The following is a 14,311-nucleotide window of genomic DNA, read 5'->3' on the forward strand; positions in this document are numbered from 1 at the left end:
CGGTAACTGACGTGATGAAGGAATTCCTAGATATAATTTTCTTTGACTTTACAAAGGCCTTGAAAGAAAGACTGTCTGAAATTTAAGCACCTAAGCTCAAAAGTGGATGGAGGCGCTTCTGGGGCTGGGCCTGCCAAACCCTAGCAGAGGCCTGAGAACCCCCTACTCGCTGCCCCCTGCCCTTTGCATCTCTCCCATTCGGCTGTTCTTGAACCCTTTGTCTCAGTGACTCAGTAACCACCCAGCTCTTAGCCAAGAGCGTGGACATGGTCCATGGATTCTGGCGCAGAAGCAAAAGACGACGAAAGCAGCCGCACGCTGGGCCGGGCCGGGTTCCGCCGGCCATGTGGGGCCCCCGCGGGGCAGGGCAGGGCAGGGCGGGGCAGGCCTCCCTCGCGATGGAGACAGGCCGGGGGCTGAGCTGGTGGAGGTGTGCGGGCCCCAGCCCTGCGCTGCAGATGCCTGGGTGTGATTCCACGTGTGCACGCCAGGGATGGGTGCGTTTCGTAGCGTGACAGCGAGAAAGAAGGCTTGTGTCCGTTTCATCCCTTAGATCAGCACGATGGAACACGAGTTCTCCATCAAGGAACGTGGGTTTGAAGTTCAGCTGCGAGAGATGGAGGACAGCAGCCGGAATTCCACGGTGGAGCTGAGGCACCTCCTGGCCACGCAGCAGAAGACCGCCAGCCGGTGGCGAGAAGAAGCGAGGAAGGTCGCAGAGAGTGCGGAAGTCAGGATCAGCAGCCTGAAGTAAGTCCACGCTCGCTGCCGGGTCCACTTGACCAAGGACATTATTTAACCTCCAATGTCTTTGCCTTAGTCTCTTTGTAGAAATGTGTGATTCTGGAACTCTTACTTTTTTTATTCTGCAGGTATTTGTAGACCTAGCGTGAAAACTATTTAACACTGCAAGACAAAACTAATACTGCATATTTTTATACACTTTGTGCATATTCCTCAAGGTAGTGATTTTTGTTGGACAGGCAAAAAAGCCCACTTTCCTCTGAAGGCGGGCACTCCCACCGCAGCCATCCCTGGCGCAGGACCTCCGTGTGCTGGGGCAGGAGAGAGAAAAGACCACAGGCAGGGGCAGAGGCGCAGTCCTCTTGGCAGACAACACGGGTGTATGTGCAGAAAGCCCGAAATAATGGATAGGTTATGAGGTGGATATCCAAAAATCAGTTGTATTTCTACGAGCCAGCAGCAGGCATTTCAAAGTAAAACCTTAAGAATAGTAAAATTTACAACTGCATCAAAAGCACCCAATACCCAGGAATGAATCCAACGGGGTGTGGCTTCCGCGTGCAAACTGCAGTAGTGGGAATGAGGGCCAGGGCGAGCACGCCAGTGACCAGAATGCTCAGTGTTACAGCGTCACGAACATCACCCCCTTAACTCCAGACGCAGCGAGATCCCCAGCAAAAGCCTGCACGTGGACAGTACCCGAGATACATCAAGTGGAAAAGCAAGTGTAAAGATGTGTCCAGGGTTGTCCCTCCCAGGGGGGTGTTGTGCGTCCGTCGGCACAGACGGGCCGGGTCTGCCCCACACTCCCCATGCAGACCTGCCGTTCTGCTCAGGAGGTGGAGGGGCCAACGCACAGCGAAGCGGCCATCTGTGCAGGGAGAGGGGATGAGGACAAAGACCTCAGACCTTTCGGAATAAATCTTCTTTATACACGTATAAAAAGGGACAATTGAAACTATATGAGTGTTTATGTAATTAGTTTTAGAATTAAATGTTTTTAAAAATACCACCAATTCAAAGGGAACCTGCACGTCTATGTTAATTGCAGCACCACTTACCATAGCTGAGATACGGAAACAGCCCAGATGCCCAAACCAGATCGCTGGATGGAGAAGGCGTGGTCTGTATATGCACTGGAATGCTGTGCAGCAATCAAAAAAGATGAACTCATGCTATTTGCTGCAGCTGGATGGAGCTGGAAGGGATGGTGCTGAAAGAAACAAGTCGGAAGGAAAAAGATAAATATTAGAATACAGAGAAACCAAATAAAGGGTCAGGGAAGAGACAAAACTTGCCAACTGACCATAGATCTGAGGCATCCAGCAGGGGAGGCGAGGGAGGGGTCACATGGGAGGGAAGAGCCCCCCGGGTGGTGGAGATGGCTCACTGGTGCTGTGGGGGTGGAGAGTGGGGAGCTACAGGGACTACACCTGAGGGGAGAAATCAAATGCCATACAAAAATGAGTGATGTAACAAAATAAATTTAATTAAAAAGTAAAAATTTAGGGACCTCCCTGGTGGCACAAGGGTTAAAGTCTCAGCACTATCCTCAGCCACTGCAGCCTGAGTTCGATCCCTGGCCAGGGAGCTACCCACAGGGCGCAGCAGACCTCTCCTGTCTCCCCGCTGCTCCCCTCAGCCGTGGATTTCAGTGGATCTGCCTGTTCTGCTCCCCGCTCTGCCTCTGGGGAGTCCTCTTGCCCCCGCGCCTGTGGCCCGCAGCCCAGTTCTTGTATGCATAAATGAATGGATCCTTAAAATATTTTTAAAAAATTTTTGATGTTTTTAAAAGTACAAAAAAGCAAGATCAAACAGATTAGTTGTTCAGGAAGTTGATGGCTTGAAACATTTCAAGTGACATTAACACAGTAATTAGATTGTTTTTCCTAGTGGGATTAATCCCAGGGCTGAAAAGGAATGCCTCCACGCAGGCTGTTTTTAATGGCAATGGCGTTAGGAATAATATTGGTTTTATGCTGAAACTTATAATTATAGGATAAAACAATGGAGTAATTATATAAATGCCTTTAAGAGCCAAGATTTTCATGAAAAGAGAAATTCAAAGAAATGAAATGAAACTCAGTTCTGAGCTGGAGAAGCGAGGGGGTGGGTTCGGCGCTGTTTCGCACTTACCACGTCCTCCTAGCTCCGTCCGCGCCAGGGCCCGGCAGACCGGGGTCGGCGCTCACCCGCGCGCCGTCTCCCAGCAGAACCCAGGCTCCTTCGAGAGGGCGGCTACGGAGCTGGAGCTGCGGGACGGCGCGGGGAGACCCTGCCGGTCTCGGGCCCACTGAAGAAGGCTCCCCCTGGCCTCGCGGGGGCCCTTGGACACCGAGAACCGTGCAGTAAATGAACGTGTCAAACGCATTCACATCCACCAGCCAGTGCCGCGAGCTCAGGGTGACAGGAAGGAACAAGAGCGACTCCGGTGCTGAGACGCCGTTCATCCTGAAGCCTGGCCAGCGCTGTCCGTCCCGGAGCCAGGGAGGCGGCCCCAGGTGGGCCCCCGGGGAGTGGGCTGGAGCCCGACCGCCCCGGCCGGAGACCCGCCTCTGCTCGGCGACCGCCGCTGGCCCGGGGCCGGTCGGCCAGACGCACCTACCTTTACCGTGAGGAGGGGCCCGGTTCCACCCGTCCCGACTGGCAGCAGAACCGGGTCCGAAGCACGGGGCAGACACCGTCCAGGGCTCGGCAGGCGGCGTTGCTCCGGCAGGCGTTAGGCTTGTCGTTCTCGTCACGCGCGTTTGTTCCGGAGGAGTTGGGTGGCGTGCTGGGAGTCTCCCTAACGCTTTCACCGTCTTGGCGTCCTTACCGCGTGGCCAGCCCGGCTGACCCGGCGTGCCTTTCCTGGACCGAACACACTGCAGCTGCCCGCCTCGGCCAGCACGGCGGCCTCGCTGCCGGGGCGCTCGTCTCCAGGCTCGCCTGTCGGGCCGGTCGCCAGCCTGGAGTGCAAGCGGGCGCAGCTGTGGAGTGAGTCGGGGCCGGCGGCAGGTGTGGGGCCGGCGGGCCCCGGGCTGGCTCTCAGGCTCTTCGGGCAGACGGGAAAGGAGAGCCCGGCACCCTCAGTGGCTTTTTCAGGCTCTTTCTACGCCCGTTGTGACGGGGCGAGCCGCAGGCTGGCAAGGAGGGGGCCCGGGGCCCAGAGGCTGGCGGGCCTTCCGGCCCCTGCGGATCTTCATGCATGCCTCTCCTTGGGCTCTCTGGTGGCGCCTCCTGGTCCTGCCTCGCTGCAGTCCCTCGTCCCATAGCTGTCCCGCCGCAGCCCTTCTCCATCCACTGCAGCCGTCCCGAGTGACGCCGCCATACAGCCTCCGCCTGCAGGCCCAGGGGCGCCCGCTCACACAGGCCCACACCGCACCCCAGGTGTCCACCGTCAGGCCCAAGCACCTCCTGCTTTCAAGGCCGCCGTGATGGCCACAGAGGCCGGTGGCGTAAAGCCTGACCGTCTCCCTCACCCTACCCGGGGCATCTAGTGGACTCCGCATGTTCCACAAGCACGGGTGTAGAGGCTCGCGTTGCTGCTCTAGCGCCAGCAGGCACGGGGCAGCTTCACTGATTCGGGCAGACGGATAGAGTCCCGGAGCCCTCAGTGGGCTTTCCAGGTTCTAATGCTCTCTCAGGGACCCAGGTGCGCGGGCGCCAGGCAGGGAGGCCGGCCCAGACCCAGGTAGGGGGGCCGGGGGGCAGGCAGGCAGCCGACCCTCCAGCCCGCGTGAAGCTGTGTTCTTTCTCCGGCTCTCCCTGGCGCTCACCTGTGGCCTCACCTCTTCTGCAATCACATCCTTCGTCCTCGTCCTGCCCCCGACGCCTCTGCTTTATCCCCGCCTCTGAGCACAGGTGTGCACACTTACGCATGCGTGCACACCCACACTCCCAGCGTCCACACTCAGGCACGCGTGCCCCGCACCCACACTCCCAAGCGCCTTCTGCATTAGCACGATCAAGCTACAGGTGAAGGCCCAGAGGCCAGTGGTGTAAAACGCCCGGGGAACCCACTGGCCCTACGCTTGTTGACTAGGAGGAAGGCGTGGGTCTCCTCGCATTGAGCCCCGAGGCTGTGATGAGGCTGGATGAGAACGGGAGATATCAGACAGTCACCCTTTCAGGGGTTCAGTTCCCCGGGCACTCGCAGCACACGCCCGGGCCCATGGGGAGCCCTGCTCTGACACAGGCCACAGGGTGCGGGCACAGCTGGAAGGAAGGAGCTGGGGCAAATGGCCATCGTTTGAGCAGGGACCGCCCCCGGGGTCTGGTGTCTGGGCCTGGGGATTCGGGCAGGGCCCCAAGGGGGAGTAGAGCCTGCAGGGAAGTGGCTGGGAGGGTGGATTTCATGAGCACCAAGAAGGGAACTGACCCGCCTCTAGAGAGGCCTCAGTCAAGACAGCACTGAAGACAACTTCAGTCCCGAACCTGGGTCAGGACGTGCTCTTCTGACCGCCTGGACTGTCCGCTGTGATGAGAGCGCTGAGGTGGGAGATGCACGAGGGCCTGAGAGCTGACAACCTGGTGGAGGCGCAGCAGGCCCCGTAGCCACGCCTCCTGCTGCGTGAGGCCGCAGTGCTGAGGCCTTCCGGGGAGATCCACCGTCCCGTTTGCTGACATAATCACCTTCGCATGGTCAGCGGCTTTGGGGACTGACTGTGCGTCTGCTCAGAGAAAGCCTCTGTCCCTGGCGGCCACGTTGGGTCAAGTTTAAGAGGAAGGCAGGGCCACCCCTTTGCGACTTGTGTACTGGAAGGAGCAAGTAGGGTATTGAGACGACATTCATTAGCTCTGCAAGAACAGCAGCTCATCGGCCCCGCACACTCGCTGTGTTGCTCTGGTGGACCTGCCTGGCCCTTCCCCGTTTGCTCCAACCCGGGGCTCCCGGCTCGCCGGGGGACTGGCATCTTGGTCTCACCTCTGCAGCCCCTCAGGTCGGGGTCACAAGACACCTCAGCTTTGATGGCTGGTCCTGGCCTTGCTTCCCGCCCCGGGCCACGTTGGGTGTCAGCCAGGTGCCCCTGGACAGCCTCGCGCTGGGCCCGGCCCCGAGGCCCGCAGCTGCCTGTCACTCTCCTTCCTGCCGGTTCCCTCCTTGCTCCCGGCCACTGTCCGCTCCGCGTGTCCACCCTCCGACCAGGGTTTGACGGCTCCCGGTAACTTCCCTGAGGCGTCAGGAGCCCGGCGAGCGCCGGCCGCGTGTGCTCCTAGGCCACGTGAGCTGCGCTCCCAGCCCGTTACAGCCAAGGTCAGGCCGGGGGTGTCTGCCCAGCACGGCTCCCACAGGCAGCAAGCTGGGGTGGAGGCCGGAGCGAAGGCGCGTCCCCCGCGTCCCTCCCCCGCAGCGCCGCCCGGCCCGCACCCCCGCCTGTCCAGAGCCTGCGGGGAGCAGCGGTCAGTGCCCGGCAGCCGCTCCCCTGCCAGCGCCAACCGCCGGTGCTCACGATGCTCAGTCGCCCCAGGACCCTCGCAGGCCTGGCTGGCCGATCCCAGGGCCCGCGGCCCGCGAGTCAGCAGCTTGTTTCAACGCAAGATGGTGTTTTTGATGCAAACGTGAACGTGTGTCGGTCATGAAGACCCCGTCTTGTTCCCGTTCCCATCGGTGCCACTAACGGCCGGGGTTTGCTCTGTGCCTAGGAGTGAGCTGAGTCGACAGAAACTCCGCACCCAGGAGCTGCTTTCTCAGCTGGAAATGGCGAGCGAGAAGGCGGCCGAGGTGAGAGAGCGGCAGAGCCCGGGCGGCAGCGCCACACTCGGCCCCCCAGATGTGCCTCCCGCAGGACCCCCAGCCCCGAGGGGACGCAGCGCGGAGGGAGGCGCAGGCCCGGGCTGCTCCAGGCCAGCGCACGTCCCCTCGGCCCTGCGCCTGCGGCTTTTAGCCCCAGCAGCCCGGGGAGGTGCTCTGCCTGCCGGGGCGTTCAAGGCCTGCGGGTCGCGCTTCAGAGCTGCAGGAGTCGGGGCTTCCCGTCTCGGCTCCTGGAGGTGAGCAGGACGGGGCTTGGGCCCGGCTCCCAGAGGGCCGCCCTCTGGTGTCAGCGCCCCGGAGCTGCTGGGCTTCCCCCCCCAACCCCGGGCCCAAGCCTCTCGCCTCGGGAGGCCACCCGGGGGATGAAAACGGGGACGAGCCAGTGAGAAAACGGGAGCCCTTGAGGTGCCCGTGCTGTGAGCCCCACTTTCAGGAACGTATTTAGAATAATTTAAAGAATAAAATAATTTTGCTTTTGGGCGTAACCCCCAGTCAGCTCGGGCTAGCCGGGCCTGTGACGCCGAGCAGGAGGCGCAGCACCCACGCGAGGCTGCCGTGCTCCAGCGGGAGCGTGTCCTGGCCCGACAGGCCGGCGCAGGGCGGACATGGCTGCTGTGCACAGACTCGGGCTGTCGCGGGCCAGGAGCACCTTCACCTGCAGCTTCTCTGCCCCCACTGGGCATCAGTGACAGCCAGCCCCAGAGGCTGCCATTGCGGCATCGCCCCTGGGGGTGCCCAGTGGGGCCCCGGGGTGCGCCCACCTCCTGCCTGGCCTCCGAGAGCTGGCCCAGGGCCCTCTGTCCACAGCCACCCTCGCTGCAGACGGCCCCTTTTCATGAAGACTGGCCTGCTGCCCCCCGTGACGCCCCTAAGCCTAACCAACTTCCAAATGAGGGCACACTCACACGTGTAAGAAGCCCAGCAGCTCCCGGGCGCGGACACCAGAGAGCGGCCCTCCGGGAGCTGGGCCCAAGCCCGGTGCTGCTCACCTCCGGGGGGCTTCAGCTTCCCTTTCTGGGTCACAGCCGAGCCCCTCACGGTGCTTTAGTGACTGTGGCCCCGCAGCTCTGGGGCCCACGGCAGACAGAGGGTGGGGACGCGGGGCCTCCCCTTCCACCAAGACCTTTGTGGGGCGGCCCTTCAGACCTGTAGGACAGGCGCCACGACTCCCTGGACGCTGCCCCTGCTCCCGCCGGGAGGCGGCCGGCCCAGGGGCCCAGGCGCGTCTTCCCAGTCTCCAGGCCTTGGGGCAGGGGCCTTGCGCCTCAGCTCCACACAGGGACGCGCCCCGGCGAGTCCTCGCTCACTGTGCCGGGTGCCCCAGTTCACTGGTGGCAAGAGGGGGGCCCTGGAGTCAGATGTAAAACCCACCTTGAGCACTGAGGTCCCTCCTCGAGCAACGCGGGCCCGGAGGCAGCCTCGGCGTCTCGCCAAGTGGCAGGCTGTGTCCGGTGCCTCGTGACTGTCGACGCCACGTCTCCACGTGTTTCCCCGCGACAGAGCGAGAAGCTGATTCTAGAGCATCAGGAGAAAGCCAGCAGGCTGCAGCGGCGGCTAAGCCAGGCAGAGCAGAGAGCCGCCTCGGCCGTCCAGCAGGTAGGTCTGCAGGTGGGCTTCGGGGGGAGACGGGTGGGGGCTCCTCAGGGGTTCCCGGGAAACCGGCAGTTCCGCTTGACTCGATTTACCTGCTTCGTCTTTCTAATGTCTGAGGCTGGGAACTGTAGAGGCAGAAGCAGCCATGTGCTCGGGCGGCCGTGAGGCTGGCGTGGGGCCCTGGCAGCAAGGCCGGGCGGGGCGGGGCTGCCACGTGGTGCCCGACGCAGGGCCTCGTCAGCGCAGGGAGCCCCGGGGACGGCCGTGCCCGTCTGCCCCGTGGGCGGCCTGGCCCCCGACACCCTGCTCCGGGTTGCGCCGTGCGCCGACTGCGCTTTTCAGGGGGAAGATCACTCGGCTCATCTGCGAGCCCAGGGCCGCGTGTGCCTGCCCGTGGCTCTGGACTGCGCGACAAAGCCCCGCGGCGGGAAGCAGGAGGGGCAGCACGTGGTGAGCCCCGAGAGGCGGTGGCTCGACGGGCGTTTGTTCAGAGGCGGCGCAGTCTCCCTCCTGCCGGGGGGGTGGAGCAGCCCCGCGAGAGGCAGGGTGGACGCGGCGCCGCGACAGGGACCAAGGTCGACGCGGTTCCCGCGCCGCTCGCTGCTCTGGCTCTCCGCGGGCCGTGGGGTCAGGACGAAGCCCCCTCGCCGCTGCGCCTCTCCGGGGGCCGGAGCAGCCCCGGGGCTCCCCGCTCGGGCCGTCCCGGCGTCACGGCTGTGGGCAGAAGCTCCGTCTGCTAAGACCTTGGCGTCCACGGAAAGAAGTCAGGACTCATTTGCGCTTCTGTTCGCTCCCTCTTGGGAGTCCTTTAGCTTCATCCAAGACTTGGTTCTGAAACTGTGACGTGAGACATTAATTCCCGCTCGCGAATCACTCGTCTAGGCCGGGGGCAGGAGCCCGCGCCCCATGTCCTGAGAGGGTCCTGGCGTCGGGCAGCGGCTCCAGCCTCCGTCTCGTCTTCACACGGGAGAAAAGCGGCCCCGGACGAGTGAGTCTAAGTCACGAGCTTTATCTTTGCCTTGGCGGAAGCCTCTCCGGGCCTCCATCTCCCTCTACAAGCGAGAAACAGCGCCCGTGGGGGCCGCCCCCCCGACAGCCGCCCGGCCCGAGGGCTCCCGGGCCTGGCTGCCCGGCCCAGCGCTGCGTGGGGGCTGCGGCCTCAGCGGGCCCCACCGGGACGCCGCCCCCCGGCGCGCTCCGTGGCCAGCGTGGGGGTCTCCCCGCGCCAGCGCTGACACCCGAAACCGGAGCAACGACGGGCGGGCCGGGCCGAGCCCGTGGAAACCGACTCCCGCGCTAGCTCCCCGGCCGGGACCCAGTGCCCAGCGGCCCCGGGCCAGGAGGGACGGATGGCGGCCTGGAGACACCCTCGGGCCTGGAGACCCCCATCACGAGCCGCCCTCGCCTGGAGACGCAGCCCCCGCCCCACCCGAGGGCTCAGCTCCGCTCCTGCCCGCGCTGCCACGGCCTCGGGGGTCCAGGCATAGTTCCGGCTGGGAAAAGGAGGGAGCGCGCAGCCCTTGCCCTTGTTCAGACCAACAAGGGGGACACACAAGCCGGCACCCCACTTGCACGTTTCCAGGAGCCGGGACGGGAGGCTGAAGAGGCTGTGTCGCGGCGCGGGCAGGGCGGCGGGCTCTCCCCAGCGGCGGGCGAAGGCGCGGCCTGGAGCCCTGGGCGGCTCTGCAGGGTTTATTGCGCTTTCACGCCACGAGCCGCGCGGCTCCCGGGGCCACGGCGGGGCGGGCCGGGGCGGGCAGGCGTCCAGCCCCCCGAGGCTTCCCTCGTCCCGGGCCGCGTCTCTCTGGCCTCTGCGGGCGTCCCCCCGCCGCCGCCCTTAGAAGCCGGCCCCTCGGCCCAGGCGCGCCCACCCGTGCCCGCCCACGCCCCCCGGGGCCGCCGCCAGGCTGCGGATGCTGCAGGACCGCGGGAGCCGCGGCGGGCTGGGCTGGAGGGCGGGAAATCCCGGTCACGCACCCGCCTGCACGCGGGAAGGAGGGCGGCGGGGAGGCCTGTGCGCGCCAGGCCTGGGGCCGAGTGCGGGGTGTGGCGTGTGGCGTGGTGGCGCGCCTGCCGCGTGGGGGTCACTCAGCTCCCCCGGGTGGTCTGTGTCACCTGCCTCCCGCGCTGCGGGGCGCACGCCCAGCAGCCGCGCCCCACTTCCTCGGGGATTTCCCACGGCTGTGCCGGGCGGTGCTGAGCCCGGGCTGGCGGGAGCGCGGGGCGTGGCGCGCAGCCTCTGGTGTCCCCGGACAGCGACAGCCAAGCACGGACCCCACAGTCCCCTCCGGTAAGAGCTCTCCGGTCACCCCACGTTGTGGCGCGTCGTTGGCCTCGGACTTTCCGCAGCGAGGTAACTGCTGGCCAACTGTTTGTTCCTCTGCAGCTCAGCGCGGCCGCGGTGCAGCGGAGGAGAGCCGCGTCCAGGGTGGATCTGGAGGGCACCTGACCCCGCCCGGCGCGGAGGGCCCGAGGCGGGCGCCCGCCTGGAGGAGGAGCCGCCGCCGCAGGTGAGCAGCGCGGGCCTCTCGGCCGAGGGCTGCAGAGGAGCTGCCTGTCTACACCGCCCGGCTCTTCTCGAACCCCCGCCCCCCGGCACAAAATACACCGCAGACCGTGCGAATCATGAGAAAGAAAGAAATCTTTCAAGAAAATGCTAGGATTTTAACATTTTAGTTCCAAGAGTTGATCATTTCACATCTAGTTGTTGGTCCTGACCCATTTTTCACTCCCCAAGTCCCCGTCTATTCTGAACACGAATGTAATAAATTCTGCGCTTTCCCGAGTGCTGCTGTCCTGCATTTCCGCATCTAACTGCCGTGGCGTGTCCGTGAGGTGTGTCTCCCGGCCCGGCCCAGGGCTGATGCTTGCGCGCGAGCCCGCGAGGCCGGCTGGCCGCAGACCTGCCCCCCATGGGCCTGGAGAAGGCCCCGGCCCCCCGCCTGGGCCGACGACTGCCCCCTGGGGGACGGCGGCCCTGCTCTGGCGCAGACGCCCGGCGGGCTCTGACCCTAAGCCCCGCGCTTGCTCCCGGGTGCGCGTCCCCTCGAGCTGGCAGCCGGGCGGGAAGACCCCGGCCGGCAGCTGACCGTGAAGCTGCAGCCACTCTCGTTCCCGACGGCCGCCGTCTCCGAGGCCGAGCTGCTTTTCCAAGGGTCGCCGGGCCTCTGGCTTCCCCACCTGACTTCCCAGCGAGCTACTGCGCTCGCCCCGCGGGCACCGGGAGGGTCTGCCTCGCCGCGGGCAACACGGAGCCAAGTCACCAGGAACGGGCTTTTCCTCAGACTGTAAACAACTCACGGTCTAAAAACGGTGCTGGCCACATTCTAGCACAACCCGGGAATGCGGGAGTGTCCGCCCCCCCCCCGCCCCCGGGCTCCCGCGCTCCCCGTGCCCTGCAGAGCCCGAGACCTCGGACAGGCGCCCCAGGACAGCCTGGAGCAGACAGGCGGCCGCCCCCGCCCCAGCGCCCCCGAATTCTGTGGTTGAAACCAGCACTGACTCAAACGGCTCCTCAAGGAAGCATTTTCTCAAAGCTTAGAAATACCATCTTCGGTCACCCGGACGACTTTTCACCGTAGACGCCTCATCAGTCAACATTATATCGGGGTGGGGGGGGGAAATACACTGTTTCGTCCACGGTCACAAAGTTCAGGGCCTCCTGCCCGCGAGAGCTGGGCGCTGGGCGGCACCGCAGACCCCGGTCCCCGGCCGGGGCGGGTCACCGCGGCTTCAGCCCGTCCGTTGTTTCAACAGAAGCGCTTTCCGGGCCTGAGCGGCACCGGGGCCAGCGCGCCAGAGCCAAGGAGGGCCTGACCCCCCGCCACCGCCCGCCGGCCTCCTCGGCCCTCGGCCGAGCCGGGAGCCCACAGCGGACACCCACCGGGCCGCGGTGCCGCACGCACCTTCCAACATTGAGGAAAAGCGTATTTCCAGAGACACTTGACGTGTATTGCAAAATGTACAGCATTTATTCACATACAGACAAAAAGGCACAAATTCTACTAAATAGTTCAACAAAAAAATACAGCTGTCCTCACCTAGTTTTATAAATACTTTCCAAAAGGGGTAGAAATAAATACAGGATCGGGCCGTGTCATATAAAATAGTCATCTCTACATAGACTTTGCGGGATTCTGGGTCTTCACTCTTCATGCACCTTCACGCCCCCGTTCCAGCCGCGCGGACTCCAAGCTAGGCACGTAGTGAAAGTCCTCCGCGTGCGGGCAGGTGGCCACACGGCCGCCCCGCGCAGAATAACGAAGATTCGCCCACAACACCGAGACTCCTCCATTCCGGTTGTGTCCATCACCTCACGAGGGACTCTCCAGGCAGTCCACGCAAGTGGCACTAGCCGACACTTCGACAGAAGACACTGAGCACAATCAGAGCTATTTCCCGGTCAGGATGCACAAGGAAGGTGAAGCTTAACCAAAAAAAAGAAAGAAGGACCGAGCCAATGGTTCCCACTGACGGTGCAGTGGGTGCGGCCGCCGCCGGGCGCCCCGAGTCTCGGACCCCGAGCCCCGGCGGCCAGCGGGCTGCACCGTTTGCATCTCGAAGCAGGAGTAACAAGTGTGGACTTTTTCATTCGTGTGGGATTTTTTATTTTTTGTTTTGTTTGGGGTTTTTTTTTTTTTTTTTTTGGTTCAGCGTAACTTGGAACGTTCGAAAGCTTTTCAACCTAAATGTGGGGGAAACAGGTAAGGCATTATTTTCTGCACAAAACTAGCATTCCTCATAGTGCAAATGAATCTGGGCCTCTGGGAATGGGACGAGGCCGCACACTTACTAGAGGGAATTTAGACTTTCTTTCTATGGCTTGAGAGTCTCCTGCTCATCCTGCTCATCCTGCTCACCCCGCGCGGTCGCCGCGGTCGCCAGAGAAGGGCAGAGATGTCCACCTACTCTGAACCCAGAAAAGGCTTTTGCTCGAATGCAAAAAAAATAAAATCAAATCTGACGTTTAAAGGACGCCCTGCGAGACGCAGCACGGCTGGGACTCCGAGCAACAGCCTCTCCGGACGGCCGTCTCCCGACGGGCGCCCCGCGGCCCCAACACGCCGCCGCCCGGCCCTCGCCCCCCATCAGCGGGTAGGTGGCCCCCAGGACCTCCCCGGCCGGCGGGCGGCTTGCATAGCGCGGGGGCGGGCGGGCCTCGGAAGACGCGTCGTGAACCAGAGCCGGGCGCCCCGCCGGGCTCCCCCCGGGCGCCCCGCCCGCAGGCCGCCCCCGCGGGCCTCTCGACGACACCGACTCCGGAGAAGACAGAGCCCCGCGCCGCCGGCGCAAGGACAGGACAGAGGACGGGGTTGAACGCAGGTTTATTATTGCTGGTCACTGGCTGCTTATTGCCGCGCGCAGGGGGAGCCGGGGCTGACCGGCCCCCGCGGCGAGGCCCCCCTCGGCCCTTCCTGCCCACCGGGGAGGGGTCCTCGCAACTTATTGCCTTTCCGTGGTTTTTCAAAATAACCTATTCTGCTTTGTTTTCCTTCCTGTCGGAAGCGCGGCCGCGCCCGGGAGGCCCCGCCTGGACGTCGAGGCCGCGGCCGGCACCCCCGCCCCGCGCCGCGCCGGGTCAGGAGGCCAGCACGCTGCGGCGGATGAGCGCGGGCCCGCGGCCCAGGCCCCCCCGCGCGGCACACTGGCCGTCGGGGGCCTCGCTCTCCGAGTCGCTCATCTCCACGTCGGGCGCGTAGCCGTCGCTCTCGGGGTCCGGCCGCGGCTGGCTCGGGGCGCGCTCCTTGGGGGGCCCCGCGCCCCAGGCCCAGGTAGGGCAGGTCCCGCGTGGGGCCCGGCGCCCTCCTGCGCCTCGGCGGGCGGCGGGCGCTCCCCCTTCTTTGGAATCCGGAAGCCCCCCCAGTTCTTGGCCGGGCTGGCCGGCGTCGTAGGCACTTTGGCGGCGGCGTGCGCGGGGGGTGCCCGCGCCAGGGCGCCGTTGCACCGCGGCGGCGCCTCCCTCCGGGGGCCGGGGCGCCCGGGGCCCGCGCGGCCGGGGTCCGGGGGCCGCGCCGGCCGGAGGCTCTGTCTGCAGGGCCGGCCCCGCGCGTCGGCCCGGCCGGGGTCTCCGGGCAGCCCGGGCTCCCCGCGCGCCGCGGGCCGGGGCGCCACCAGGCCGTTCCTCGGGGGCGCGGGCGGCAGCCGGGCCTCCGCCGGCGTCTTCTCGAAGCCCGGGAGGCTCTCGGGGCCCCCCCGGCGGCCGCAGAGGTCCGGGGCCCGCAGCAGGGCGGGGCCGGGCCC

At 64.7% G+C, this 14,311-nt stretch overlaps 1 protein-coding gene across 1 annotated transcript in view; it reads left to right on the forward strand.

Moving 5' to 3' along the window:
- The window catches only part of SCLT1 (sodium channel and clathrin linker 1), a 47,530-nt gene extending 37,010 nt beyond the window's left edge, over window positions 1-10,520 (forward strand). Inside the window, exons 20-23 of the mRNA XM_037497778.1 lie at window positions 554-750; window positions 6,370-6,448; window positions 7,979-8,074; window positions 10,458-10,520. Of these exons, the coding sequence (XP_037353675.1) occupies window positions 554-750; window positions 6,370-6,448; window positions 7,979-8,074; window positions 10,458-10,520 (435 nt within the window). The remainder of the gene's footprint in view (window positions 1-553; window positions 751-6,369; window positions 6,449-7,978; window positions 8,075-10,457) is intronic.
- The last annotated feature ends 3,791 nt before the right edge of the window (window positions 10,521-14,311 follow it).

This window comes from Talpa occidentalis, unplaced genomic scaffold, assembly GCF_014898055.3.
Source record: "Talpa occidentalis isolate TD23 unplaced genomic scaffold, MPIMG_talOcc4v2.1 talOcc4.8, whole genome shotgun sequence".
Lineage (NCBI taxonomy): Eukaryota > Metazoa > Chordata > Mammalia > Eulipotyphla > Talpidae > Talpa > Talpa occidentalis.